Genomic DNA, 26,433 nt, shown 5'->3' on the forward strand with positions numbered 1-26,433 from the left:
CAACCTCCCACACATCTGGCGGCGCTCGGGCTTCTCGCGCACATGGCGGAGCCAGCATTTCGCGGTACACTGCTGCTGTTGCAGAACCGTACTCGCCGCGACCCGGAGTCGTACCGTGACGAGTTCCTTGCTCAGCTGGACCACTTCAGGGCCTTCAGCGCCACCGTGCTCTCCCAGCGGAGTCTCAATCCTCAGTTCATCGCGGTGCTCAACTACGTCTGCCACGTTGGCCACTGCTTCCCAAAGGATGCTGCCGTGATCGTGAACATCGTGTTGGAGCTGCTGCGTGCATCCAAAGGGAATGGTTTGCCGATGGACTTGCGCCTGGCGCTCGTGAAGTCGCTGATTCTCCTGCGCGCCAAAGACCTTGTCTCGACGGACCATACCTTCCCTCTGTTCTTTGAGCTGCTGCAGGAGCGTGACAAGACGTTGCGCAAGCTGATCTTGACGCACGTCGTGAGCGACATCCGCAAGGCAAACATGCCGGGCGCGAAGAACGGCGCGCAGATCAATAAGAGGGCGCAGAACTTTCTCTTCTCTGTCATGGCAGAAGACGACCCGGTTCAGGCACGCTGTGCTGAGATGGTCATGATCGACCTCTACCGCCGGCGTGTCTGGAGTGACGAGCGCACAGTGGAGGTGCTCACCAAGGCGTGCTTCTCCAAGCACACGCCGATCCTGCGGACGGCGCTCCGCTTCTTCTTGCTTCAAATGCCGAGGATCACCTCCGTGGACGACGAGGACGGGGAGGGCGGCGAGGAGCAGGACCCTGGCCGCACCATCTCGAAGCTGCAGCAGAAGATGAAGATCGTGAAGAAGACGTCGAAGCGCGAGCGAGTGCTGAAGCGCAGCGTCCGCGGGGCGAAGCGCAAGTACGACCGGCAAGAGAAGGAGGAGGCGCTCTTCGCGAAGCAGCACGTCGACCCCGTCCGCCTTCTGCGCGACCCGCAGCAGTTCGTCGAGCGTCTCCTCGCGAAGCTGCAGAAGACGTCGGAGCGCTTTGAGGTTCGCCTCCTGTACTTGAACGTGATTGCGCGCACCGTCTCCGAGCACGAGGTGCTGCACCTTCCGCTCTACGGCTTTCTGGAGCGCTACATGGAACCTTCCCAGCTGCATGCCACGCAGCTGCTGGCCCTCTCCGCCACGTGCGTGCACGCGATGGTGCCGCCGGATGCAATCGAGCCGCTACTGCGCACGATCGCCAACCACTTTGTCTCGGACCGCTCGTCGGCGGACGCGATCACTGTCGGCATCAACACGATTCGGGAGATTTGCAAGCGCCAGCCCCTTGCCATGAATGCCGACTTGCTGAAAGACCTGGCCGAGTACAAGAACCAGCGTGGCGACAAAGGTGTCATGATGGCGGCGCGTGCGCTCATCCAGCTGTACCGTGACGTGTATCCGGAGTTGCTGCCGGCGAAGCTGCGCGGCAGCAAGGCGGGTGCCGCGGACGTGGCAACGAAGCCCGTCTACGGTTCCAAGCACGTGTACACGGACATCCCTGGACTCGAGCTTCTGTATCAGGACATTGACAACAACGCCGGCAACGACGAGAGTGGCAGCGAGAGCTCCTCGTCGGAGGTCGACTCGTCCAGCGGCGAGTGGGCGACCGACTCCGACAGCGAGGCTGACGCTGACGACGTCGACGGTGAGTTCGTGGACGTCCCCGACTCTAGCGCGGAGGAGGAAGACGAAAGCGAGGATGCGTGTCCTCAGCTGGCGCCGGTACACGAGCACGCCCACTCTGCTGCCAACCGGACCGACGCAGACGGCGAGGGACCACGCAAGCGCGCGCGTCTGGAAGAGGCTGCGCCAGTCTCGGTAGCGTCACAGAACGGTGCTGCGCTCAGCGAGAGTTCCACAGACGACGAGGATGAAGGAGTGGACTCTGACGTTGACGAGGACGGTGAGGGGGTGGCCAGCGACGAGGAAAACGACGATGAGGAAAGCGACGACGAGGAATCGGAGGATGAGAGCGAGTTTGGCTGGGAAGAAACGTCCGACGACGAGGAAAGCGAACGCGATGAGGAGAGCACCGCGGAGGCGAAGGAGGAGGAGCCTGCCTCTCTCTCCGCTGCCTTGGCCAACGCGAATTCCGGTGCTGACTGGTTTGAGGACCTCACTGACGGCATGAGCAGCAGAAACGCGTCCTCGTCGCTCCGAGCGGGGTCTGTCTCAAGCTCCAAGGCGCTCTCAACCACTTCCATTTCTTCGTCACGCCTACTGACGGATAGCGACTTCCAGAAGATAAACCAGCTGCGCACGCAGCACGGCAGCCACCAGTCTCTGCGAGGCAAGCGCAAGGAACGCGATGCACAGTCCAAGAAGCGCCACGACCTCATCCACGGCATCAGCAACGACCTCGACGCACACGACATCGAGCACTTCACCGAGAAGAAGCGCGAGACAGACAAGCAGGCGAAGATTGAGCAGGCGCGGGAGCTGCGTAAGGCCTCCTCGACGTTTGAGCTGCGGCGCAAGAAGAAGAGCAAACTCAACTCCACGCACGGGGAGCACTCAAAGCGCGGCAAACTCTTCCAGATGACCAAACGGTCGCGGCGTGTGGCGGCGAAGCTGAAGAGCTCTGTGGCCGACCGCGCTACCCGCGCGAAGGAAATGCAGAAGAAGGACATCAAGTTCCGCATCAAGCGTGGCTGGAAGGCGTAGTGGAGCGACGGCAGCGCGATGTACGGCGACAGGAAAAGTATCACCGCAGTGGCGGCCCCATACTTCTAACCAACAGACGAAGCGTGTTGATCGCGAAAGACGATACCCCCTTCCCCTCGAGTAACAGTGTCACGGAGCGCTGCTCTGCTAGTCTTTTAACCCCCCCCCTCCCCGCGCTGGAATCGTCTAAGCTGATGACGGCGCCCTCTCCTCCGTGGCTGGTGCCGCTCCCTTGCAAAATTTTCTGTGTTCACCCGTTGCTGTTGTTCTGCTCATGCCGCTGCTGCTGCGGCGACGGCGGTGTGGAAGTGCAGCAGAGAGCGGCTGGGCGAGGGGAGGACGGCGATGTGAGGGGGCCGAGGGAACGCTTAAGAGAGTAAACAAAAAAGTAGCAGGCGAAATAGAGTGAGGCAGGCGTGTGTGTGCCAGCCGCAGGAACACGACAGTCGTGGCTGCCACAGCGGAGCAGTGCTCTGCACCATCTGATGTCTTACAGCAGACGCCGTTGGCCTGCACCAATGCGTTTCATGCCGCCGTCGTCGATTTGAGAGTAAGCGACGTCTCGGGGCATCTGTGCAGCAGTGCGCGTGGGTGGCCGTGCCTCGGCCGCTGACGTTCTCTTGGGCCGCGCCGCTGCTCTTCACTGGTTTGCACTCTCTCGCTTTTCCTACCTCGCTACCTTTGGGTTGTCCGCGTAGAAGTGTGCGCCAGAGCGCAGCGTCGCCGGCCATTTCTCTTCACCCCCCTCTTCCCCACTCCACTACGCCGCGAGTCTCTCTCGGACTTGTGCCCTATGTCCGTTCAGGCCTTCTTCGAGTTCTCCAGTAGTATTCTGAGCCCCAAGTATGTAGGACTGTCACCGTTCCACGCGCCCAAAGAGTCGCGGCTTGACACAAGTCCGCCTGGGGTTCTCTCCTCCATGTGCGAGTACACAATATGCACGAAGCGCGCACTCAACACGCGCATCATCGGATTTGCTGAGCCGACGCTGCAGCAGTGCGTCGAGGAGCTCGCACGTGCTTTGAAGGCCACCGCCTTTATACAAGACAAGGACGCGACGTCGGCGTTGCTGCGGCAGAGGCGGGGCACAGTCGACCCGTCGCAGCTGCCGTGGTCGCCAAGACCCGAGTATCTCGCATGGCTGCGAGCCCAGGGCCGCCTTGACGAGACCATGCTGTTATGACCGTGAGCGACGCAGGAGGCCGCATCACTCCGAGTGCGCTCCATTCTGTCCTCTCTCGTACGCGCTTCTATCGGAACGCGTGGGCGTGCGTACGTGTCTCTGCAACTCGCGCGAAAATGAGGGGGCGATCGGTCTTACCCTGCATCCGCTTTTTTTTTGGTCCGCCTCCACTCCAGTGCACTCGCCTGCTTCCCTTGTCCCTCTCGCACGTGGGTCGTTGTTGCTGTGGAGGGACGGGCCTCGAAGGACGGGTAGCATGCCCTCTCCCTCTTCTTTTCCTTGCCTCTCTACGTTGCTCATGACCCTTCATCAACTGAAGGTTGCGGTGGAGGACGAGCAGCGAAGGAATCACATCAGCACGTTTTGCGCGCACGCTAAAGCAAGCAGTATCAAGGAAAGGAACACCATGATGCGATGGGCGCGAGACACGGTTGTTTTGGACGTGTACCTATGCTGCGTGCTCCTGGGCCGCTCCGCTACTGTCCCCTCTTGCCCAGCCCTCCAGGGCAGCAGTTTGGGAAGAGGGCAGAGCATACGGAGAATACCATGCGCGTTTGTATGCCTCCCTGTCTCGGATTCCTCTTTCCAAGTGATGGGGTGTTGGTGGCTCTGCAAGCTTTTCGTGCTCCGCCACTCTTCGTGCCAGCAGCTGTGCTCTCCCCGTTTGCCCCCCCCCCCCCCGCCTTCACCGCACACCCGCGCATCTCTTCTCCGCCCTCGATTCCTCATGCACCACGTCCGCCATCTTTCTCCTCCCTCGCTCGCCCCATCTATCTTCTTTTATGCGTTTTGGCCGCATGCAGACCGACAAGAGACACAGACCTCTGCTTGCTGTCCGGTTTCTCTCAGCTTCATCCACACGTGTACGCACGAGAGGCTGTCCTGTGCGGAGGTGCACCGCACGGCTCTTTCCCCCTCATTCCCCATTGCTGCCCGTGCCTACGCAGACCATCCCGCACGGGCCTGGAAAAAAGATAGCGCTGCTTTTCATCGCGGCGCCCTTCGCACACCGGACGAGGTCGCAGCCATGACAAACTTTTCCCCTGTCAAGTGCGAGATGGACGGCCTCTCGCCAGCGGCAGGCACCGACGGCAACCCTCTCGCTCAGCCTTTCTGGCAGTCCTCTCGCTCTAGCCTGCCCACCTTTGACGTGCACGGACGAGGTACCGCTCGCGGCCGTTTACAGAACCCGGCGCACATAGACAGCATCCACCGCAGTGAGGGAAGCCGTGTGGGTCAAGACACGTGCCGCTACATGCAGGCTGCCGCGGCCAGCAGTCAGAAAGCGGTGCACCAGCTGCTGAGTCGCCTGCAGACGTACAGAAGCTTTAAGCCCTTTCTCTCCCCCCCGGCGCCGTACAGGGACAACTTCTTCACGCATGACCGCGGCTTCAGCAGCTTTAGCGGACCCTCGCACGGCAGATTGTCCACTGCGACGGTGAGCAGGGACCAGCTCTGGCAGATGGTGGACGGTATCCTCGACACATCGGTGGCGCAGCTGCTTCAGCACAACGCCGAGGGCCACTTCATCATGACGCTGCAGTCGGCGCTCGGGTTGGAAGCGCCGATATCAACGGCGAAGAGCGGTACCGTCATCGAGAGCCGCAAAGCAGCGACGCCCGCGATCAACGGCGGGGCGACCGAGTTGGCAAGCGAGGAGCGCACGCCTGCCGGTGGCCCTCGCCAGCCACTGCCGCCCGCCTTGCAGAAAACTGCCGTCATGTCATCCTTCGCGCCAGCGAGCGCGTTGGCCAATCGCTGGGCTTTGGACCACCCTTCTGCAACAACTGCCGCGGTAGAAGAGCAGCACCATGCGTGGGCCACATTTGACCAGCAGCGACAGCGCACAAGTCGTTGCTTCTACCTCCAGGCTATGCAGGAGCAGCTGGATGTTCTGCAGGCGGAGCAGGCGAGGGATGCCGCTGACACGACGCACTCGCCCCCAAACCGCGGCGACGACTCACACAGCTACCTCCTGGACGTGCACAGCTCCAGTGACTCAGAGGATGCGGTGACGAAAGCCGAGGAGGAAAAGCAGCAGGCGCTGTGGCGTACCTTCCAAGATGGACCCGTGCTGACGGTGGGGGCTTCCGAGTCGCCTCGTGAAACAGCACTGGGCGTCCCTGGGATTGTGAGCGACTACTTGGAGAGCACTGATCTGCAAGACTGGCTACACTGCTCATGGGCGCACCGCACCCACCGTCATGAGAGCGCCGCTCTGCGTATACAGTGCGCTTATCGCGTGTACCGGGCACGGTGTAAGGTGCGAGAGATGCGATACGAACGACGGCAGGCCTTTTTGGCTAGCCTCAGCGCCGAACGCAAGGCTCGGCAGGTGTGGGACCTAGCGTTGCAGGTGCAGAAAGACACGACAACGACGACGACCAGTGGTACCGACAGCACATTGCGGGCGCTGCAGTTTTTCATCAACAAGGTGAACGCCGTTGTGGCGAAGCACCGTGCACGCAAACAGTATCAGCAGAAGCAGGATGCTGAGATACGCAGGTACGCTGCTACACGCATACAGGCCGTGTATCGAGGGCACCGGACACGTGTCTTCGTCACAGAGCTGCGGCATCCCGAGATAGTGGCGCTTCGGAAGCAGTTGCAGCAGGAAAACTGTGCGAAGCTGATCCAGACGTGCTGGCGACGCTACGCCGCACAACGCCACTGGCGGCTCGCGCGGCATGCGGCGTGTGTGCTGCAGAGCATGTATCGATGTCACGCAGCACGACGAATGCTGGCGGAGCGGCGTTACCAACGGAACCTGGAGGCGTCAGCGGAGCTGACGAAGTTCGCTGTGCAGCGCATTGAACGGTGGTACGGGTCGGTCCTCGCTGCGCGTAACGCTATCGGCCGCGCACATGTGGCGGAGCTGCTCGTGCTGCAGCGGGTGTGTCGTGGCTATCAGGGCAGGCATGGCGTTCAAGAGGAGAAGCGGCTGTCACGCCTCCGATCTGCTGTGCGCACCATCGAGCAGCGTCGCTGGCGCGTAATGGAGGCTCGAGAGGCGATTGAAAGGCGGGCGGCTCTGAGCACAGCCAACGCGGCCAAGCGTATTGCGTCGATGCGCGACGATGCCGCTGTTACGATCCAACGTGCATGGAGACGAAGGTGTGTATTGCATGTCTGCTAGCGCGTGCACACAGGCAAGCAACAATGGATTGGGCAGGGAAGTGAAGGGAAGGTTATGGTTTCTCTCTTCTCTCCACTCGGTGTGCGCGTATGTGCATGCGCGTGTGCCCATCTCCACTCCTTGTGCAACCCTTTCCGCTTGCCCCCCTCTTCTCCGTCTCTTCCTGACGCTCTCACCTCCACCGTAGAAACCCGCTGCCGCAACCCCCCCCCCCCCCACACACACACACACATTGAATCATATCCCTAACCTTGATGTATGCTATTCCTCAGCAGCCATGATGGACGGCTGCCTCCTTTATTCTCCCGCCACGGCTGCGTGCGTTTCACTTCCGCTGTTTCAGGCCGCGCCGGTGTTCGATTGTGCTTTAGCCACCCTTCTTCTTCCGCTGTTCCGTCGACGGTGATGTCGCTGAGGAGGAGTTGCCTGTGCTTGCGCAGGTCGTGTTTCTGTGTGCTTCACCTGTCGCCTCTCTCGGGAGCGTATCCGTGAAGGGGTGACTGCGTGATGTCCGCATATATCCTCTCCGCCCTCCCCCCTTTTCCTATTTTGGAACTCTAGCGCAGACTTTGGAGGGATGAGCGTATGCAGTGCCGTCGAATTGGCGAGTCGCGTTGGAGTGAGCGCAACAAACACGCAGCCAATGAAGACTGCGGAGAGAGAAGGCTGTGATGAAGTACAACGAGCAGAGCATCTGACCCCCTCTCTCCCCTCCCGTACCTCCCGTGCTTCACCGCCCTCGCCCGTTCTCCCCTGCGTGGGAGGCTGCACACCGGAACGCGCTTCACGGCTGCCAGCTGTGTGTCTCTTGCAATGCGAATTGTGCTGTTGGCGAGGACCGTAGAGAACAGGGAATGCACTGCGGACTCTTGCGTGGTGCACGCTGACGACACCTTTTCACATCACTGTCAGCGCGGCATGCCTCCTTCGCCGTGCCGGTGCGTGCGCACATCTGCACGTGAATGCTGGACGCGCTTTAGCACCCCTTCAACCGTTTCGTCTCTCTTCCTCCCGATGCATTTCGCTGCTCTGTTTCCAGAGCCGCTGACGGCAGCACATGCTCGTCGCCTCCGTCCCTTTCCTTGGAGCTCATCTTACGAACGCATATTTCTCTGCCCCTCCTACCAGCTTCTGTTCGAGTGCCACCTCGATGACGCAGACCGCCCTCACGGAGGACGAGCTGGATGATGCTCTTGGCCTTGCCATCCGTGCCGCCAACACGGCCGCCTTCATCATCAACAGCGCTATCGACGACAGGACAAACAACATCGAGGCGCAGATCAGAAACAACCCGAACGATCTCGTGACGCAGTACGAAAAGCAGTGCAAGGAGGAGGTGCTGAACATCCTACGCGTGGGCACTCCTTCGTATGCTATTCTGAGCGACGCCGTGCACAGCGAGGCGGTGCTCGATGACGGCCCCACGTGGATTGTTGGCCCGATCGACGGCACCGTCAGCTTCGAGCACGGCCTCTTCGACTTCTGCGTCTCCATCGCGTTAGCCCTTCGCAAGGAACCTATACTGGGTGTCGTGTGCGCGCCACGCCTGCAGGAGGTCTTCACCGCCGTCAAGAACCGCGGTGCCTTCAGCAACGGCCAGCGCATTCACGTCTCGCTGGTCGATTCGTTGAAGCAGAGCGTGGTGCTGCTGCACGAAAGCTGCACCCGCAGCGACGCAGCCGTGAGAAGCGTGACGGCGATGCAGGCGGAGCTGGCAAAGCACCCCGTGCAGGGGCTGCGGTGCAACGGGTCTGCAGCGCTGGATATGTGCCTTGTCGCGGCTGGGCGAGCGGAGCTGTTTTGGGAAGCCGGCGTGAACCCGTGGAATGTGGCGGCAGGCGTGATCATCGTGCGTGAGGCAGGCGGTGTTGTGCATGATGTCGAAAGCACCGACGCTTTCGACTTCACTCGCCGCGGCGTGTGCTGCGGGTGCTCTCTGGATGTGACCAAGCATGGCGTCGAGCTGAGCCTCAAACACAACTACCGTAGCTCGGTGTTGAACACGTCATCTTGAGACACTCGAGCCGAAGGCATCACGTGTGATGGGGAGGCATGCGCATCAGTTGCTGCGCGGACGTGTGTGCGACACGCGCCTGCCCTCTTTCTGCTTCTCCTCTGCCCGATTCAGCAGCCTGCTCTCCCTCCGGCCCTGGTGGGGGATGCGCTGGAGAGCGCGAAGGTGGACGGCCAGCGAGTGATGGGGTGATGGTGGTGGTGATAGAGAAATGTGCCGTGCCTTCATGTTTGCGTTTGAATGTATGCGCATGCCTCTGCTCTCACTCTGATGCCGCTGTGGCCGGTGCGCATCCCAAGCGACTCACAAGACTGCTGGCCCTGCATCTCTCCCCTCCCTCCGCCAGGGGGGAGCAAAAAAAAAGGGAAGCGAGGCGCACGGCCGCGGCGATGGGCCACAGCGTTTCCGCACCGCCACAAAGGGCAGAAGTGGCGCGTTCCCTACTGACCAGTGCTTTAGTCCTTTCTCTCGCCGCACTGCCGCCGTCGTCTCATCTCTTCCACCCGTCTGTCCCCTTTTGTGGAATTGGTCTACTCGCGTGTCGCCCACGCACAACACCAGCCCTCTTCTCATGATCGCGACCTTTGCTGCAATGATTGTTGTCCGTGCACAGAGGGAGAGGAACCGAAGAGAGGGGCAGGGGGGGGGGCGATGGCAGAGCGAACGCTGACACCCCCAAACCATGTGTATGTTGGCCAGTGACAGCTGGACCTTGCTCTTCTCGTCTTTGCCCCCTTCTCCCCGGTGTACTTCCCGCGTATCCCCCTTTCTACCCTCCCTCGCCCATTCTTCCGAGTGCTGTTGCAGCGGCAATGACCACGCTGCGCACGCACGGATAGGATGATGTTGCCTACACGGTACAGGGCGAGCACTCATGGATATGTCGACAAGGGTGGCAAGAGGAGCGGACGCACGTATCTCGCAGTCCAGAGCTTCCCCGCTGTTTGTAGGTAATGGCACCTGTTCACCACTTCTCCGCTCTTCTTCTCTTCACGAACCTCAAATCACGGTATACACGTCTGCCACCGGCCGTGGCACCGCGACGCAGCGACGCTACATGTTTGTACGTCAGATCAGTTCATTTCGAACTTCTGTGCGAGCTGCTCCCTTTCTCCAAACCCACTCCCCCTCTCTCTCAAAGACACACACACACACACTCTGCCCACTTCAGCGTCGCTGCAGTGCTTTCGTTTTCCGTCTCTTGGTTTGTAAATTCGTCAATCATGGATGAGGGACTGCCAATCGACGCGAGCGAGGCACAGCTCGAAGCTATCCGGAGGGAGGTGGCGCACTACCCGTTACTGTCGCTCTCGCTGCCGCTCAACAAGGAGTCGATGATTGTGAAGGAGATGGAGCACGACGACGCCTACCTTGCCCAAACGCTGTCGCTCTTTGGGGCCTCACCGGTTTCCACAAAGCAGTACGACTTCGACAGCATACGCTACTCGCGCCGCGACGGCAACTGCTTCTACCGCTGCGCCGGCTTTCGCCTGTGCGAGCTCATCGTCGAACACCCGGATAGGGCGGCGGAGTATGTGGCGCTGCTCAAATCGCGAGAGGAGAGCCTCTCCAGGTTGTTCGGCCTCTTCGTGTTCGATTTCACGGATGCCTTGGCGGAGATCCTGAAGGGTGTGGCGGACAAGACGATCACTTCCGTCGCACAAGTCTACAATCGCTTCATCTCCGACGACGGCGCCTACGTTCTGGCGGCGCTACGCTACTTGATCTCCGCTTACCTGCAAGAGCACGAGGAGGAGTACGAGCCTTTCGTCAGCGGACTCGGCTACGGCACGGTGCGCGACTACTGCAACGCCGAGGTGGAGCTGGTGGATCACGAGAGCGACAATGTGCAGCTGGCCGCCTTTGCAAAGGCCTTCAACGTCTGCATCAAGGTCTACGCGCTGGACCGAAATGCAGGTAACAATATCACCGAGTACTCCTTCAACGGCGAGGACAACGACGCTGAAGACCGACTGGTGGTGGGCCTGCTTTACATGCCCGGCCACTACAACCTTCTCGGGCGGGGACCCGGGTGACAGCAGAGGCAGCAGATGTGAGCGGATGCAGTCCGTCAGAGGTGAAGAAGGCGGCGGTTGTCGGCACGCTTTCGTTTCGTGCCGACATGCATCTCGATGAACACGCATCGAGATATCTGCACTGCGTTCGCCGCACAGCTCGTACCTGCCAAGGTTGCTTGCGTTTGCCGACGTGTAAGTGTGTGCACTGGGTGCTCAGTGCACGACTATTCTGCACTATGTGTTCTCGTTGCCGTATTGGCTCCGCAACTGGCGCTTATAGTCCACGTACGCATGTGACGCGAAGCAAATCCCTGGATAACACATGAACAAGATCGTGCTTGCATGAAGTGAGAGGAGAGGCAGAATAGCGATATGAGACACGGGAGGCGGTTGGGAGATACACTCCCATCGACTCAGGCATTTCGGTGCTTCTGGGCGCAACTGACCGGTTGCACGCGCTCACGTCGTGCCCTAACCGACTCCTTCCCGCCATCTCCCCCCTTTCTGCCACACACACACACACACACACACACACACACACAACTGGCGTTGGCTGTGCACGAAGACCAACGCACATCAGAGCGAGACAGGCGGAGGGTGCAGCACTTCCGCTGATGACGTCTCCGCCATCCTGTTACTGACGCCTTCCTCCCTCAGAGCCCACATTCGCACACCCACCTCTCGTTCTCTCTCTTCTGCCTTCGCTCGTAGGAGCGAGCGTTATCGCGAGATTGCGCTAAGTTGCCTCGCCACGCGTGGACACACGCATGCACGCACACGACGCACAAAGTAGGCTTTAGTATCCATATTCGGCCGCATGCTCAGACCGAGAAGAGATCGGTGTGTTCTTTCCGTTTCGGATGCTGCACTGCGCACGTTGCAGACCGTCGTGCAAGCATCAGCACCCCTCATATTCAGCTAGCTCGCTGATGCCGTCACGAAGACGGAAGTGAATGAGGTGCAGACGCCGGGGTAACCCCCGATTCAGACTCCTACAGACACAGAGCCGACCACACCTGTCGTGCCTTCGCCACTGTTAACGACGTACATACTGACAATCGCCTCCGCACCTCGCGCGTTCGGCCCACCGTCGCTCTAGTACCGAAGCAACATCAGCCAGCGCCGACGGCAGAGGACGCCGACTGGCCTCCACTCTTCTCGGGAAGGGTTGTTGCCAAAAAAAAAAAAAACAGAGGCGCCGGACGCATTGACGCGCCGAACTTCCTTGCTCGCCTGCAGTAGAAACCACGGACGGGACTGTCAGCACCCGGTCCGGCGATGCTTCTGCTGCGCATCAAGACAGCGCCATGTCGCAATCGCTGCCGTCGCTGCCTGTCGCTGTGGCCGCAAGGGCCGACTCCCGCGCGTTTATCGACACTACTACCGGATGGGGTGAGTTCACATGGACGCCTTCGGAGACACGTACGAGGGTAGCGAAGCGGTGCTGTTTTGGCGGAGTCACGCACTCCTACGGCCCCGAGCGGGCCGAGGTTCTCCGGTAGTCCGGCGGCAGAGCGGGCTCCCGCATCTCTGGCTGCTGCTGCTGCCATGCCACTGGGCTTGCCAAGCGAGTCGGAAACCTCCGTATGTTGCCTCACTGCCAGGGCAGGCCCGCAGTGCGAGGACGCATGCGCACGCTCCTCCACCAGTGCCTCTTGAACGCAGCAAAGTGGCGCCGAGCATGGGAAGGCCAAATGCCTGTGCATAGGCGGTGCCCACTACATCCCATTTTCCACAAGCCCCCCGCCCCTACACGCACAGAACGTTTTACGGCAGCTCTCCCAATTCCTGAAGCACCTTTGTTGGAAGAGTACAGCGAGGAAGCGCTCATGCAGCGTCAGGGACACGAGGCGCGGCACAGCCAGCGTGCTCTGCTGCGGGATGCGTCCAATGCACGAGCGCGCCAGCGGGAGCACTTGATGTTCATCCATTAACTTCAAGGTTTCATTCATGCCGATGCACAGAAGAAGTCGACAAAGGCTGGCGTCCTCTTTCGTGAGGTGCCAGCGGCTACACAACTTGAGGAAAACATGACAAACGGCTCTGTGAGCCCGCTGACACGCAAAGACGGATCTCGAGAATCGCCTGCGTGAGTTCACGGGAGAGGTGAAGGCCAACTAGGAGCTCCGTTGAGATGCGCGACAACGCCTCGGCATGTGCAGGGACTGCATCGCACCACCCACAGCTGCCGAAGCCACGGCCGTCACAAAATCTGAAGGTGGCGCACCAGGGCCCCAGCGCACTGAAGAGTTTACAGCAAGAAATGGTCCTGTCCCAGGTGGGCGTGGTGCTCCTTGGCGGGCGCGTGCGCACCCTTCAATGTCCCTAGCAGCACATCCGTAAGGAGCTCGTTAACACCGAGGCAGAGGATGTGATGGTATGCGGCGACCGTCAAGCGGCTGTACAGGGCGGCGACGGCGGCTTTCCGAGACGACGCGGATTGCGTGTTGGAGAACGTGCAGCGGCCAAGGTAGAGCCAGCGAACAGACGAGCTTGCGGATGCTGTGCACGGCTTATGGGACGCATTGCAGAAGGATCGGGATCGCGCTCGTCGGCTGGACGATGCCGTGCCCGCGACGCAGGCACCCCAAACAGGCTCACTGGCGGCCTCGGCTAGCAACACGGCCCTTGAAAGCGTGCTGCGGCCGTCCGATCACCTAGGCCGCTGCGTTGCCTGCAGTGCCTCCAGATGAGCCCGCCGCATCAGAGGTGGAAGATCACTTGAAGGACCTCCACGAGCAAATCGAAGACGCTATCGCGGAGAAGGGGTTTGAGGCACGCGAGTTTATTCAGAACGAGATCAGCGCAGTTGTGTTTTAGCTGACCCGCTCTACGCAAGGCTCAGGTGTGTAGATGCGGCAGCGGTGGCGGACTGTGGTGCTGGGCGCCGCCGCATCGGTTCACGGTGGGACTGGAGGACAAATATGATGGAGGCTGGCCAAAACGTACTGTGCGGGGTAGCGGGCATTGCCTGTGCGTTTTGGCTACCTCTTGTTTGCGTGCGCGTGTGCTGGGGGTGCCCGTGGCCCCTGCCTTGTTCACTACGCCCACAACGATACGTGCAAGGCCGAGATGCACTACAGACACTTTTTCTCTCGGGTACACGAACAGCGAGCACCGTGATGTAGCGAATTCATCCTCTCTCCTCTGCGCAGCAGGTCAAAGGCGAATTGGAGTGGGGAGGCCAGCGGGGTGTGCCGCCCCGCAGCACCTTCGCTTGATGAGCGGGCGGCGGTGCGAAGGCGCTGAGGGGCGTCTCGCTTAACTCTTGAGGATGAGGGCTTGCTTGGGCGTCTGTACTTCTCTTTCTTGCGGCTACGCCGATGCGACATCCGAGTGTGCGGTGCAGCACGATGCTGTGTTGAGGGGAGAAAGACAGACAGCTGCTGCGGCGGTGGATCACCCGCATGTACCCCTCACGGGTTCTTTTCCCTTTGTCCTCTCTCTGTGTGATGCCCGCGCCACCTTGCGTGGCTCCGGTGCCTCTCGCGCTATTTCTTTGTGTATGCTCGGCGGCGCATGCGTCGCCACGACTGCGTGTCGCTCTTTAGCTCTCCGTCTGGCTATGGCGACGCATGCGCGCGTCATTGTCGCCATTCGCCTCCCTTTCCAACACACGGCAACGGCTCGCGAGGAGGGGCGGATGGGGCGGAGCACACAGAACTCCACAAACGCGTATACACACCAACATTACTCCTCACGTACAGAACTACGTACGCGACGTCTGCTCACATGACGCTTCCCTACGGATGTTCGACACACGCATACGCACACTCGACAACTCAGCAACGTTGGCCAAGCAAGCGGCCAGTTGACCCATGCCTCCCCCTCCTGTGTCTGTCTCTCTCTCTCTCTCTGTCGGTGCTGTCCCTGCGAAGGAGGACTTCGGCTGTCGTGCAACGGCCACGCCTTCGCATATCGCCGCTCGATCACGTTCACTTCTCTCGTGTATCTCCGCTGTTTGTTTTTGTTGGTGTTGGATGCGGGAAAGCAGGGGGCTCACATCGTACACACTCTCCAATCAACCCCACCGTCCCTCCAACCACTGACGCGATTCACACAAACCCCACCCAGCGCCAACTCGCTCATTCGCACACCTCCGAGGCGCGACCCCGTGGACCATGTCAGAAAAGGAACCCGATGAAATGCCTGTGACTGCCGAGGGGCCGGCTGCAGCGCACGAGGGCAGCAAAATGGACCTGAATGGGAAGGAGAGGCGCACAAACTACATCAAGACGGACCTAGGCGAGCTGAACATGATTGAGTCCATGTGCCCCAAGTGCCAGGAGATGGGCACGACGCGCCTTATGATCACGAGTGTTCCTCACTTCAAGGAGATCATCGTCAGCAGCTTCGAGTGCCAGCGCTGTGGTGAGGTCAATAACGAGGTCGCGTTTGGAGGCACTTTTGGCCCCAAGAGGGTACGCTACGAGTTGCAGGTGCATAGCAAGCAGGATCTGGACCGGCAGGTGGTCAAGTCGGAGTTCGCCACCATCGCAATCCCTGAGCTAGAGCTGGAGATTCCGCCGGAGTCGCAGAAGGGAAACCTGAATACCGTCGAGGGCATCTTGGAGCAGACATACAGCGGCCTTCAACTTCAGCAGCCGCTGCGCAAGATTCAGCACCCAGATCTGTACGAGAAGATCGAGGCTTTTTGCGCGAAGTTGGAGTCCTTTCGGAGCGGTGATGTCCCCTTTACCCTCACTCTCGACGACCCAGCAGGGAATAGCTACATTGAACCCATCCACGACTACTACCACCCAACTCTCGACCCTCAGCTCACCAAGTACGAAAAGGAGCGCACCGAGATCGACCGCCAGCTGCTCGGCATCGCCATCGACTACAACACGGAGCGGACGAAGGAGGAGGAGAAGGACGTGGAGGAGGGCCAGTTCAGCGACGTGACGCAGATCCTGTGCGACTGCCCTGCTTGCCGCAGGCCTGGGCATCTCATGATGCACGAATGTGATATTCCGTACTTCAAGCAGACAATTATTATGGCCTTCAAGTGCGAGTACTGCGGCTACAAGAGCAACGAGATCAAGGCGGGTGGCGAAATCAACCCGAAGGGGCTGCGGCTCACTCTGCACGTCAAGTCGGAGGCGGACCTCAAGCGTGACGTGCTCAAGTCCGATACGGCCACGCTGATCATCCCGGAGGTGCGTCTTGAGCTGGCGCCTGGCACCTTGGGCGGCTTCTTTTCCACTGTCGAGGGCACCATCACGCAGGTGCGCGACCAGCTCATGAATCTACCTCAGGCTGCCTTCGCCGCTGGCGACTCGGCCGATGACAACTCAAAGACGATGCTCGAGTTCGTGAAGGAGCTAGACGAGCTGCTGGCTCTCAGGGAGGAGTTTACCTTCATCCTCGACGACCCCCTTGGTAATGTATACATCCAGAACCCTTGCTCACATCTGCCTCCGCCAGACGACGTGGACCCGAAGCTGGAGAGAGAGGAGTACACCCGCACGGAGGAGCAGGACGAAGAGCTCGGTATTCGTTCTATGCGCCACAACGAGGAGCAGGCCAACATTGAGAAGTCGGAGGATGAGGCGGACCACGAGGCTGAAGAAAAGGACGGTGCCGCCGCTGAGGAGCAGGAGACCGAACAGTGAGGGCCTGAGTGGCATACCAGGATCAGCGAGGCTGTAGCAGCGCGTGCCTAGTAGACGCTTCTCAGCAGATGTTATAGTGACGCCGGCGGGGATTCGGTGGTTAGGTGAGCGTGCGGCATGGCGAAAATGCTGTGTGAAGGGTGGCTACTGCCGCTGCTATTTCTGTCTCTGCGTTCCATTTCGCCTTCCCTTCCCTTAGCCCTAATACTTCGGCGTGGCGAAGACACGTGAGTGCAAGCGCTCTTCTTGATGCGCGCTTTTTCCTCTCGCACACATACACAGACGGACGCAGGCTTGCTTGTTAAGACGCCGATTAAGCGCCACTAAGCTACAGCAACAGCAGCAACAGCGACACAAGGACATGCTACCTCGCGCGCCGCGCGAAAGAAGAACACTTTGCGCGTGTGTCTCATCTCCGGTGCAGTGCACGCCGAGGGCACCACCGACGCCGCTGAGCCCTCCTTGCGCACTCCTCTTCCCCGCCGGCAGAGACGACGACACAGAGAGGCACATGGATGGGAACCTCTCGCGCCCTGTGAGGACTACCAGGGACGTTGCTCTGGAGCCGTCCGTCACCCTCTGTGTCGTGTGTGTGAGTGTGCGCAATTTCTTGTGAAGTGTTCTCTCCTCTCCCATTTCTGCTCGGTGGCTTTCACGGCTGCACGTTCTCCTCCCCAGCGACGCCGCCACCAGCAAGTACTGATCACCTGCTGACACGTGTGCTCGCCGGCAGTCTTAACGCATATCTGCAGCGATCTCTCCCTCTGCCTGTTTTAGTGTCCTTTCAAGTGCAGGACAGTGTGCCTCCAACGCAACACACCCTCTCTCGCTATTGCTGTGCGTACGCGAACACATGAGCGAAGGCAGCACATTCTGGTGGCATGGACGTGTGCAATCATTGCCGAAGCGGCAGTGAACGCCGCCTGCACGACAACGGCTGTGACGAACGGTGGTGATGAGACCGCGTTGACGGTTGCGGCTGCTCGACTCGTCGCCTATCGTGCATAGGACGAGCCAATGCAGAAGGGCGGCGATCAGGCAACACCCTCCTCGATGAAGCAGACCGGCATTCATAGCCTTCTCTGCCATGCGCAAAAGACCTATCGAGCGGCGCCGATCACGCTGCGGGTGCATCAGAGAGTTGTGGTGCTGCTCAGTGGCCGCTTCCTGGAAGCACCAGCGACATGCGCGTAAGACAAGCGTGGACCGCACGAGCGCACCTGTGCTGTGTCTTGGGCGTGCGCATACATCTCGGCTTCCTGCCACTGCAACTCGTGAGCACATCTCTTACCGCTGCACCAGTCGCCTCTTTTTTCCTTTCTTTTTTCTTCCCCGCCTACCTCTTTAAGCTGTCGGCACGCACGCGATGCTTCATCCCCTGCTGCTGCTGGATCCATGGGCAATGTGGCGGATGTTTGAGAGGCATCTGGGGCCACACGGATGCCCGACATGTGGTCCATTTCCGACAGCGACCCTGAGGGTCTGCGCAAGGTTCTCTACATGCAGGTTGGGCTATATTTCTGCGTACCCGGTCTTTGCTGCTGATGTCGAGCTGCTTTTCAGCCACCGCTGCGCGTAGCAGCGTACACCTCGCAGAATGCCGTGTGGATCGTTTTTCTGTGTACCTTCGCACCTCCGCTTTCTGCCGCCCACTTCTTTATCGGCGTGCGACCGCTGTCGCAACGCCTCACGGAACCAGCGAGACACGGCCATCTCAACTTCTCGGCAAAACGGAGAAGGCGGCCACTTTGCCGCCCAGCAGCCCCCTCCCTTCGCTCCGCTTAGCGGCTTCGATTCAGAGGATAGACCCTTGGCCAGACTCAGAAACATGCACGTACTCACAGACGCCCCCCCCCCCCCCCCATTCTTATGGGTACGCAGACACGCACCCGCAGAGAGCGAGACCGGGACGTACATTCCAACCGCGGTGTGGTGAAGGGGCGTGCCCCAGGGAGTGGATGCTGACGGCCAACTCTTGCGCGCATTTGCCACTCTCGACCCCCTTATGTGCTCTCTCGGCCAGCGAGCAAGTGTGCGCGACTCGCTGGTGACAGATTTGGACACGCACGGGCCCACCATTGCCACATTCCATGGATGCCCACTTCATTCCAGTCCCTCTCACAAGCGATACGATCTCTGTCGAAGAGGAGCAAGATCTATGCGGCTGTGGTCTTGATGGTGCGGAGGTGGTCCCTCTTCCGCTGAGTTGCGATGGACTGATGGCGGAAAAAAAGCTGTGCATGGGGGCATTCTCATGCATGGCCAAGCCTCGCGCTGCCTCACGTTTACGGGGCTTCAAAAGGATCACACCGGCTACCGGTCGCATCTCATCGGCACCGAAAACCGGGGAAACGGCGGGCGTCCTGCGCACGTGGGGATTCTGATTACCGATGATGCAATCATTCATGCTGCTGAGGGAGAAGGTGCTGGTGTCGGAGGAGTGCATCCATCGCCGCTGTGGGCCCCGCCCACATCACGCGCCTCGAAGCGGCTGTCAGCTGATTCATGGACAGCCGCCCGCGCCCACGCCCGGGGGACGAAGCGGATGCGGACATGGGCCTCTGCTGAGCACTCAAACCTTGTCCAAATTGTCAGAATCAGCGCGTACACCGCAGGCTCGTACACGATGCCGACCGTCGTCGCCTTCTCGGCGATGTGCGGCGTCGCATTCAACGCGCGCGACATGACGCCACCAGAGACCCGTGACACTGCGCTGCCCTTGAAGAGGGTCTTTGACTGCCTCTTCACTGCGGCGTGGCTCTCGCACGGGCTCACTCTCTGCACCGCGATCTCCCGGTACGAGCGGACGATAGGCCCCGTTGCCTTGATGTGTTTATCCGCGAGCAGGAGCATGAGATGGGACAACGAGAGCACGCACTCGCAGAACAGGAGGAAGACGGGGTGCCACGACGAGCACGCGATGAGGGCACGGCCCCGCCGACCGTGTAGGCTCCTTTCCTTTTTGTTTTCTTGTCTGCTGGAGCTGCGGCTCCCCTTCATTTGCATGGCGCCTCTGCCATCGCTGCTGTTCTCAGGGGCGATCCCCACACCGCCATGCAGCCAATGCGGAGCCACATCACTCCGTGACTCGCCGTCTATACGTGATTCTACACCCCGCTACATAAATTTCAGCGAAACTCTCGCAGATGGGCCGAACCGTTATCCTGCACGCCAAACGCGAAGGGGCACAGCGGGCGGCACGGGGAGCTGAGACCAGAGGCTGGAAGCAGAGGTGGCTCCGTATTCTTGTCAATACGCAAGCAGCGTCGTATACGCGTAGCCGATGCTCTTGAATGGTGCGCCCTCTGCGCCTGTCGGTATGACCACGGCGTTTACGTCACGATGGCACATACACCGCCCCAGAAGTCGGATCGACGGCGACGAACAACATGCCGACTCGCTGAATGCCCTCGGGTACCCCTCTCTCTCTCGTCTCTTCCCTTCGTATCTCCCCTCCCCCGCTGGGGAAGGGCAGAAGAGGTTTCACATAGCAAGCTCACGCTCACCGCCACAAGTGCACAAGCTCGTGCGAAAGAGGCAAAATATCGGTGCTTGCGCCTGCAAACACGGCGGCGATGACGGCGCCAGAGAGCAAAGGGTTCGCCGAGCTGTACCATCAGCTACTTCAGGACGGCGTGCAGCTGCAGAAAGAGCTCGAGGCGTACTACCTGCGCCAAGAGGGGTACATACGCAAACGTGTGGCGGTGCTCGATGAAATGCAGGAGAACATCGCTGACGAGCGGCGATGCTTGGAGTTACAACATCAAGAGTGCCGTGCGCAGATCAGCGCGGCACGGAAGCAGGCGGCAAGCTTCTTGTCTGATGAACGGAAGGTTTCACAGGCGGTGCGACACGCACAACCGTTCCTCGCGGCTCAGGAGGCGGAGATCGACAAGCGTCTTGAGGAGCTTCAGCGGGAGAAGGAGAGAGAGGATACCGCACTTCTGAACGTGATGGCGCGGCAGGAGGCGCTGGGCAAACAGGAGGCTCTACTCGCCTCCCGTGAGCGACAGAGGTTTTTAGAAGAGCAAGACCTGCAAAAGGCGCTGATTGAGATGCGCTCCCTCAACCGAGAGATGGAGGAGCGGCGCAAGTCACTCCTGCGCAAGCACGGCACAGTGGCCGAGTGGGACCGCAAGCTCGAGTCTCGCGAGCGCGAGCTGTTGGTCTGCCAAGATCAGCTGCGAGAGAACTTAAAGGCGCTGGAGCAAGAGGAGAACGCACTTGGTATTCACCCAGCGCAACGCACTGCTGTGGCCCCGGCCGTGTCTCAGCGAACAGTCATGGACGACCATGACATGTCCATTGAGCACGACAGCGCCTGCGAGGAGATCGACTACGAGGACTGAGCAACGGGCATAGCGCAGCAGTGGTTACCGACGATGCTTCATCGTTGGTGGCTGCTGCTGCTGCTGCTGCCGCTGGCGATAGCGGCACTTTTTTTTTGTCTTCTCCGCGTGCTCTGCTTGCGTTGTGTATCCCCTGTACACAGATTGGAGGTGGATTTCGTGTGTCACCGCTTCGCTTTACGCCATCTCCCTGTGTATGTGTGCGCGTTCTCTGACTAAGCGAGACCAGGGCACTGAATGAGATTGAGAGAGGCGCGCCTGGAAAGGTCCCGTGCGAGTTTTGAGGGCGTCTCTGATGAAGGCGTGCCCGTGCTGCTGCATCTTCCTTAGCACATTTACTCCAGCAACACAAAGGAAAGGCACACAGACAACGGCGGCGGAGAGGCAGCCGCCATGATCGTGCGCGCATATGCGCGCACGCCTACACGGCAGCGGAAGGGCTCAAGCCAAGCACGAAACGAATGACCGTCGCGGTGAGGCGGACAAAAGTGAGAGAACAAAGGGCAGCGTGCAGTCCATACGAGAGGTGCTGCCGTCCACGGCCCTTTCACTTCCACGTGACTCCCACAGATGCACGGAGCGACAGGGTTCGGCGTGCGTGATGCATGGATTCCTCTTCCTCGCTGCCATTGTGACGCCACTCTCTCAACTCACGAACTCGTCCGATGCCACTCGGGCGCACACAGAGGCACACCCCACCATTTTTTCGAGCAGCAACTCACTTCATCCTTCACAGTGTCGTTTTATCATCTCCATCGATGAATGCAGAGCAAGCAGCACGACATAACCGAACACCATGCGGAGACACTACGGCGAAAGGAAGATGTCTTTGCTAGACTCTCGCGACGGCGCCCGACATCACTGAGCTCGCCCGCGTTTGAGGCTGTAGTGACACGTCTACAAGACGAGGAGGCTCAGTGCACCTTTCTGCCTCGCGTGAACCACACGTACGATGCCGCACTGATGCGCTGGGCCGCCGACTCGGACGTCTTCACTCGTCTCTCTGGTCACGCGAAGTGTCAGCGGCAGCAGCGGGAAAATGCGGCAGAGCTGAAGCGGAGGGCCGACGCCGCAGAAGTGGACGAGTGGCACGCCAAGTTTCGAACAATGCCTTTCCCGAGACACCTGTACGCCCACGCTCGCTCCCATAATCGTCACACCACGGCCTCGGCTACGGACCGCATCGCAGCGCATGGTGTTTCGCTACAGGCATCCACGGCAAAGAAGGGCACGCACATCATCTCCGCATTGCACAGTGGCAGACGACTTGCAGACGGCGCAGGCGCATGCAGAAGGACACTCTCGGAGGACTGCATTCCGCCCGCCGCATGCCAAGGGACGGCTCCTCTGACTCTCGCGCGGGCGGAAGTGTGGCTTTCCCGCATGCGCACCGCCCATCTGTCACATGCGCATCCCCGCAGTGTGCAAGAGGCGCGGCGTGAACACAGCGAGACTGTGTGCGAGTGGCCGAAGGAGTCCTAGCGTCTTCTCTCCCTCTTCATCTTTGACTGTGCTTAACCGCTGCTACGAGAGGGCTTCAGTGCTCGATGCGGCGCATGCCACGGGCACGTGCAGCGGTGTAACAGATACCCACTAGACAATAATCTAGACTGCTGTGTGCTTCTCTTCTTGTTGCGTGATTCGGGTGGCAAACCCTTTGCTGCGGCGGTGCCGCTCATCGGGGCACACACATTCCCACGTGCGCGGAAAGCGGAGCGAACAGCTGTCTACGGCTGACGACAACTGGTGTCTCTGCTCTCCGTGCACGAAAAGAGTCCCAGACAAAACGAGGCAAAGAAAATACGTAGGCCATCATGTGTGCTGCTATGCAGCCTTCGTGGACTATCCGCTTGAAACATCGCCCTACTGCGCATCTCATCCATGCCTTGTTGTTCCAACTTCGCGCCTGTGTCGTGGCTCGTTTTTTTTTTTTGCATCTTGCCCCCCATGACGATGCAGGGTCATCTCACCGCGGTATCAGTGCCACCGTATCCACTCTTTGTGTGAATGCCAAGAGCCTGCACCGCCTGCCCTCGGGTACGGTTGCGGACTCTTGGTGCTGCCGGACAGGTCTGGGCTGCTGCCGTGCCGAAGGGACGTGCGGCCATAATGACCACGCTTGTAGGAGCTCACTAGGCATCATGCCGACGATTCAACAGAGCTACGCATCCACCTCCTCTTTTTATGCCTTTGCTGCATTGCGCGGATGCTGAGCGTCATTCTGGACCGATCCTTCGCTGTACACAGTATAATTGAAGTGGGCTAAGCGACGCCAAACGGTGTTGGCTGACCCTGCTGCTTGACATTGCCGTGAGTGCAACAGAGTCAAGGTGAGCTGCGGTTGTGTGTGTATGCGCATACTGGCTGACTTGCTCGTGGCGGAAATGTATGCATGTCTGGCAAACGAAGGGGAGCAGATTCCACACGACTCCAGCGCTTGCATTCGTCTCCATCTCTCGCCGGTGACGGCCGCCCTTCACACGCCATACGGTCACCGCGTTGCTGGCTGCTGAAGTATTTCTGCTCTCTGCCCCTCCGCGTCTACAGTGGCTATCCCTCTTCCAGCACTTCACCACTACCCTCCTCTCATCCGCCCATATTTCTCACCCCCCACTCGTTCGAACACGCGCACTTCTACCCGCCGTCAGCAGCAACCAACCATTCACCCCCAGCATTGATGGCTGCGCTGCTTTGAAGACCGATGCTAACCGGATCTGATGTTCTGCAAACGCGAGAGAGGGGGCTTGAAGGCGCCCAGGAGTCTATGCTGCCCTCATTCCCTTCGATTCAGGATGCAAAGAAGTTCGGCGGCAGCCATCTACCAGACTCTGTCAGTGTGGCGGAGAACTGCAGAGACGGCAGCGAGTCGGATGATGTCATCAAAGCAACGCCGTTTCGCTTCGTCATCGTGGCGCTGTTCGCTGCCTTTGGCTTCATCAACCAAGTGCAGTACGTCGCGTTTGCCTCGATCACTCGCGAGACACAAACTTACTTCGGCGTCAGCGCTCTCGAGGTGAACCTCCTCATCCTTCTTATTCCGATCGTCTACGTGCTTGGTGTGATACCCGGCTGCTTTGTGTACAATAAGGTAGGTCTGCGCTATGGCATGATCATCGGCGCGGCACTGAACGCCCTCGCTTCGGTACTGAAGCTCGTTGCCGTCTGGGCCCCCAAGTACCCTCTCCTCGTCGTTGCCCAGGTGTTCGTGGCAGGAGGGCAGATTCTCTTCCTGAGCCTGCCCCCTCTCATCGCCGGCATTTGGTTCCCCCCGAATGAGCGAACAGTGGCGACGGCGGTAGCGTCGCTGATGGGGTTTGCCGGCATGGCGGTCGGCATGTTCTACTCACCGAACGTTATCTTTCTGCCGGACCATAACACTCGGAAGGAGTGGGGTGCGTCGATGGGGTCGCAATTCGGCTTTTCCACGTTGGTGCTGCTCCTCATGCTGGCTCTCGCAAGCGACAAGCCCAAGCACCGTCCCTCGTTCACGTCCACGGAACACTACAAACTGCCGCTGCTCAAGTTCCTGAAGTCGCAGTTTCAGCACTTAAACTTTGTGCTCCTGACGGTTGCCTTCGGTCTGATTACAGGCTTCTTCACGGCCGTCGCCGGGATACTGGCGCAGCTCTTAGAACCCTTCGGCATTAGCGAGACCAAGTCAGGCATTCTCGCCTTCTCTGGCATTCTAGGTGGCGCCGCGAACTGCGCACTCGTAGGCACCTTTGTGGATCGAACGCATTACTACAAATGCACAGCGCTGACACTCGCGGCAATCTCGACAGCGCTGTTACTCGTGGTAGTTATCGTCGCCAAGGCGCCGACCAATTTGGGCGCGGTGACGCTTGCCTTCTACATCTTAGTCCCGTTTCTCGCGTTTGTGGTGCTGCCGATTGTGCCAGTGGTGATGGAGCTGGCGGTGGAGCTAACATACCCCTGCCCTGAGACCGTATCATCTACCATCGTTCTCGCTTCGATGTGCTTCGTGTCTTTTGCGGGCATGGTTGTCTTTTCTCTTATTCTCGGAGACAAGCCAACTATGGACAGTAGCCTCTACGTTCTCCTCATCACCCTTCTCGTGTCCGCAGTGAGCCTTGGGATGCTGTTCTTTGTAAAGGAGCAGCTGCGCCGGAAGGCCCAGGACAAAATCCTTTGCGAGACCGGGAACGGGAGCGCTTCTCAGGCCGTCAAGCGCCCGACTGCAGAAACGGATGTGCCCGCAGCTGATGCGCGAGCGCAAAGTCCATTATAGAGCGCTTCTCGTGCCATCGCTCACGGCGTTCATGAGCTCAGGAGACCACAGGTGACTTGAGCGGCACTGTTGCTTCTCTCTTTCCAGCTTGCTGTCGTTTTCGTTCTGCTTTTCTTTTATTGTGGAGGGACGCGTCGTTCCGTCGGCTTCCCTCCTCCTACGCCTCTGAGCGCCTGATGCTGCTGCCTCCCCATTTGCCTGCGTTGTCAAACTTTGCTCGCTTGTTCTCCCCCCATGATGACGGCGGGGGCACACACACACACACACAGAGACCGCTCTCCGTGCGTGGCGTCTGAGGGTCCCGCACCCAGCTCTCCGTGTGGAAGGCGGCCGAGCAGCCCCCCTCCTCCTGCTGTATCCCTGCCAAATGCCGAACCGCCTGCGGTGCGGACATGGCCAAGTGCCGACGACGTGTGGGAGGTCTGGGCGCCGTGTGGGAGCGACGTGTGGGGCGGGTGGTGGGTGGGTAGAGCTTGCGGCAGGGGGTCGTGCTCTCCGATGCCTGAGCCGGCGCAATGCTGGAAGGCGTGCGTCCAGGGCTGCGTCGCACGACGCGATGGGTGGCCTGTGGCAGGGCCGGTGGGGTGCGGCGTTCAGCTGAGTTTCGTATTTTTGCTTGCCTGTGTGCTTGTCTCTCTCTTCGTCGTGCGGTATGAGTGGGGCCTCTTCCTCAGGGTGGGGCTCAACCGCTGAAAAGAAGCGCAGAGAAAAAAAATTACGAGTCGTGATGGAAGGCGGAAAAGACCGTCGATAGGCAACAGGAAGAGCGCCTACGGCTCGCAATTCTTGAAGCAGTGCGGATGGATTCGAAGGAAATCCATAGAGGACTGCTGCGTGTTCTCTCGCGCATATGCCATCGAAGGCGCTCGCTGCGTACCCGTTGATGCCCGCTCGCGTGCCTCCGTTGTGAGCGTTCGCGAAGGTCGTGAAGTTCTTAGAAAACCACGTTCCGAGGCATACAGCAACGAATACACCCACCCACATACACGTGCGCGCACACACACACACACCCATGTACACCCGCTCGCTGTCTCGCTCCATTCATGCGTTGAGCTGCTCGCCTCTCTCTGTTCTTCCTTCGTCATCTTCCTGCTTGCTGGGTGACGTGTCACCATTGATTCAACAGGCGCCACGCGTGCCTCTGATTCTCTACCTCTCGATGTGTCTACCCGTGGGGGGCGATCAAACGCCCACCGCTCTTG

The 26,433-nt window shown here is 59.8% G+C and overlaps 8 protein-coding genes across 8 annotated transcripts; all 8 read left to right on the forward strand.

The window, feature by feature from the left end:
* Positions 1-42: 42 nt before the first annotated feature.
* On the forward strand, positions 43-2,667 carry LINJ_17_1480 (conserved hypothetical protein; the record flags this gene model as incomplete). The annotated part of the gene is made up of 1 exon (XM_001464768.1): positions 43-2,667. One exon carries the CDS (start codon positions 43-45, stop codon positions 2,665-2,667), a length of 2,625 nt encoding a protein of 874 aa, XP_001464805.1.
* Positions 2,668-3,460: 793 nt separating this feature from the next.
* On the forward strand, positions 3,461-3,850 carry LINJ_17_1490 (conserved hypothetical protein; the record flags this gene model as incomplete). The annotated part of the gene is made up of 1 exon (XM_001464769.1): positions 3,461-3,850. The coding sequence occupies one exon, from the start codon at positions 3,461-3,463 to the stop codon at positions 3,848-3,850; it is 390 nt and encodes a 129-aa protein (XP_001464806.1).
* Positions 3,851-4,577: 727 nt separating this feature from the next.
* LINJ_17_1500 (conserved hypothetical protein) lies at positions 4,578-6,986 on the forward strand (the record flags this gene model as incomplete). Its single annotated transcript, XM_001464770.1, has 1 exon — positions 4,578-6,986. One exon carries the CDS (start codon positions 4,578-4,580, stop codon positions 6,984-6,986), a length of 2,409 nt encoding a protein of 802 aa, XP_001464807.1.
* Positions 6,987-8,136: 1,150 nt separating this feature from the next.
* Positions 8,137-9,000, forward strand: LINJ_17_1510 (putative myo-inositol-1(or 4)-monophosphatase 1; the record flags this gene model as incomplete). Its single annotated transcript, XM_001464771.1, has 1 exon — positions 8,137-9,000. The coding sequence occupies one exon, from the start codon at positions 8,137-8,139 to the stop codon at positions 8,998-9,000; it is 864 nt and encodes a 287-aa protein (XP_001464808.1).
* A 1,223-nt stretch (positions 9,001-10,223) lies between these two features.
* Positions 10,224-11,036, forward strand: LINJ_17_1520 (putative otubain; the record flags this gene model as incomplete). The annotated part of the gene is made up of 1 exon (XM_001464772.1): positions 10,224-11,036. One exon carries the CDS (start codon positions 10,224-10,226, stop codon positions 11,034-11,036), a length of 813 nt encoding a protein of 270 aa, XP_001464809.1.
* Positions 11,037-15,139: 4,103 nt separating this feature from the next.
* LINJ_17_1530 (putative zinc-finger protein ZPR1) lies at positions 15,140-16,633 on the forward strand (the record flags this gene model as incomplete). The annotated part of the gene is made up of 1 exon (XM_001464773.1): positions 15,140-16,633. The coding sequence occupies one exon, from the start codon at positions 15,140-15,142 to the stop codon at positions 16,631-16,633; it is 1,494 nt and encodes a 497-aa protein (XP_001464810.1).
* Positions 16,634-20,208: 3,575 nt separating this feature from the next.
* LINJ_17_1540 (conserved hypothetical protein) lies at positions 20,209-20,982 on the forward strand (the record flags this gene model as incomplete). The annotated part of the gene is made up of 1 exon (XM_001464774.1): positions 20,209-20,982. The coding sequence occupies one exon, from the start codon at positions 20,209-20,211 to the stop codon at positions 20,980-20,982; it is 774 nt and encodes a 257-aa protein (XP_001464811.1).
* Positions 20,983-23,683: 2,701 nt separating this feature from the next.
* Positions 23,684-25,231, forward strand: LINJ_17_1550 (hypothetical protein, unknown function; the record flags this gene model as incomplete). The annotated part of the gene is made up of 1 exon (XM_001464775.1): positions 23,684-25,231. The coding sequence occupies one exon, from the start codon at positions 23,684-23,686 to the stop codon at positions 25,229-25,231; it is 1,548 nt and encodes a 515-aa protein (XP_001464812.1).
* Between the last annotated feature and the right edge of the window lie 1,202 nt (positions 25,232-26,433).

Source organism: Leishmania infantum, chromosome 17 (genome assembly GCF_000002875.2).
Source record: "Leishmania infantum JPCM5 genome chromosome 17".
In the NCBI taxonomy this organism is placed as follows: Eukaryota; Euglenozoa; class Kinetoplastea; order Trypanosomatida; family Trypanosomatidae; genus Leishmania; species Leishmania infantum.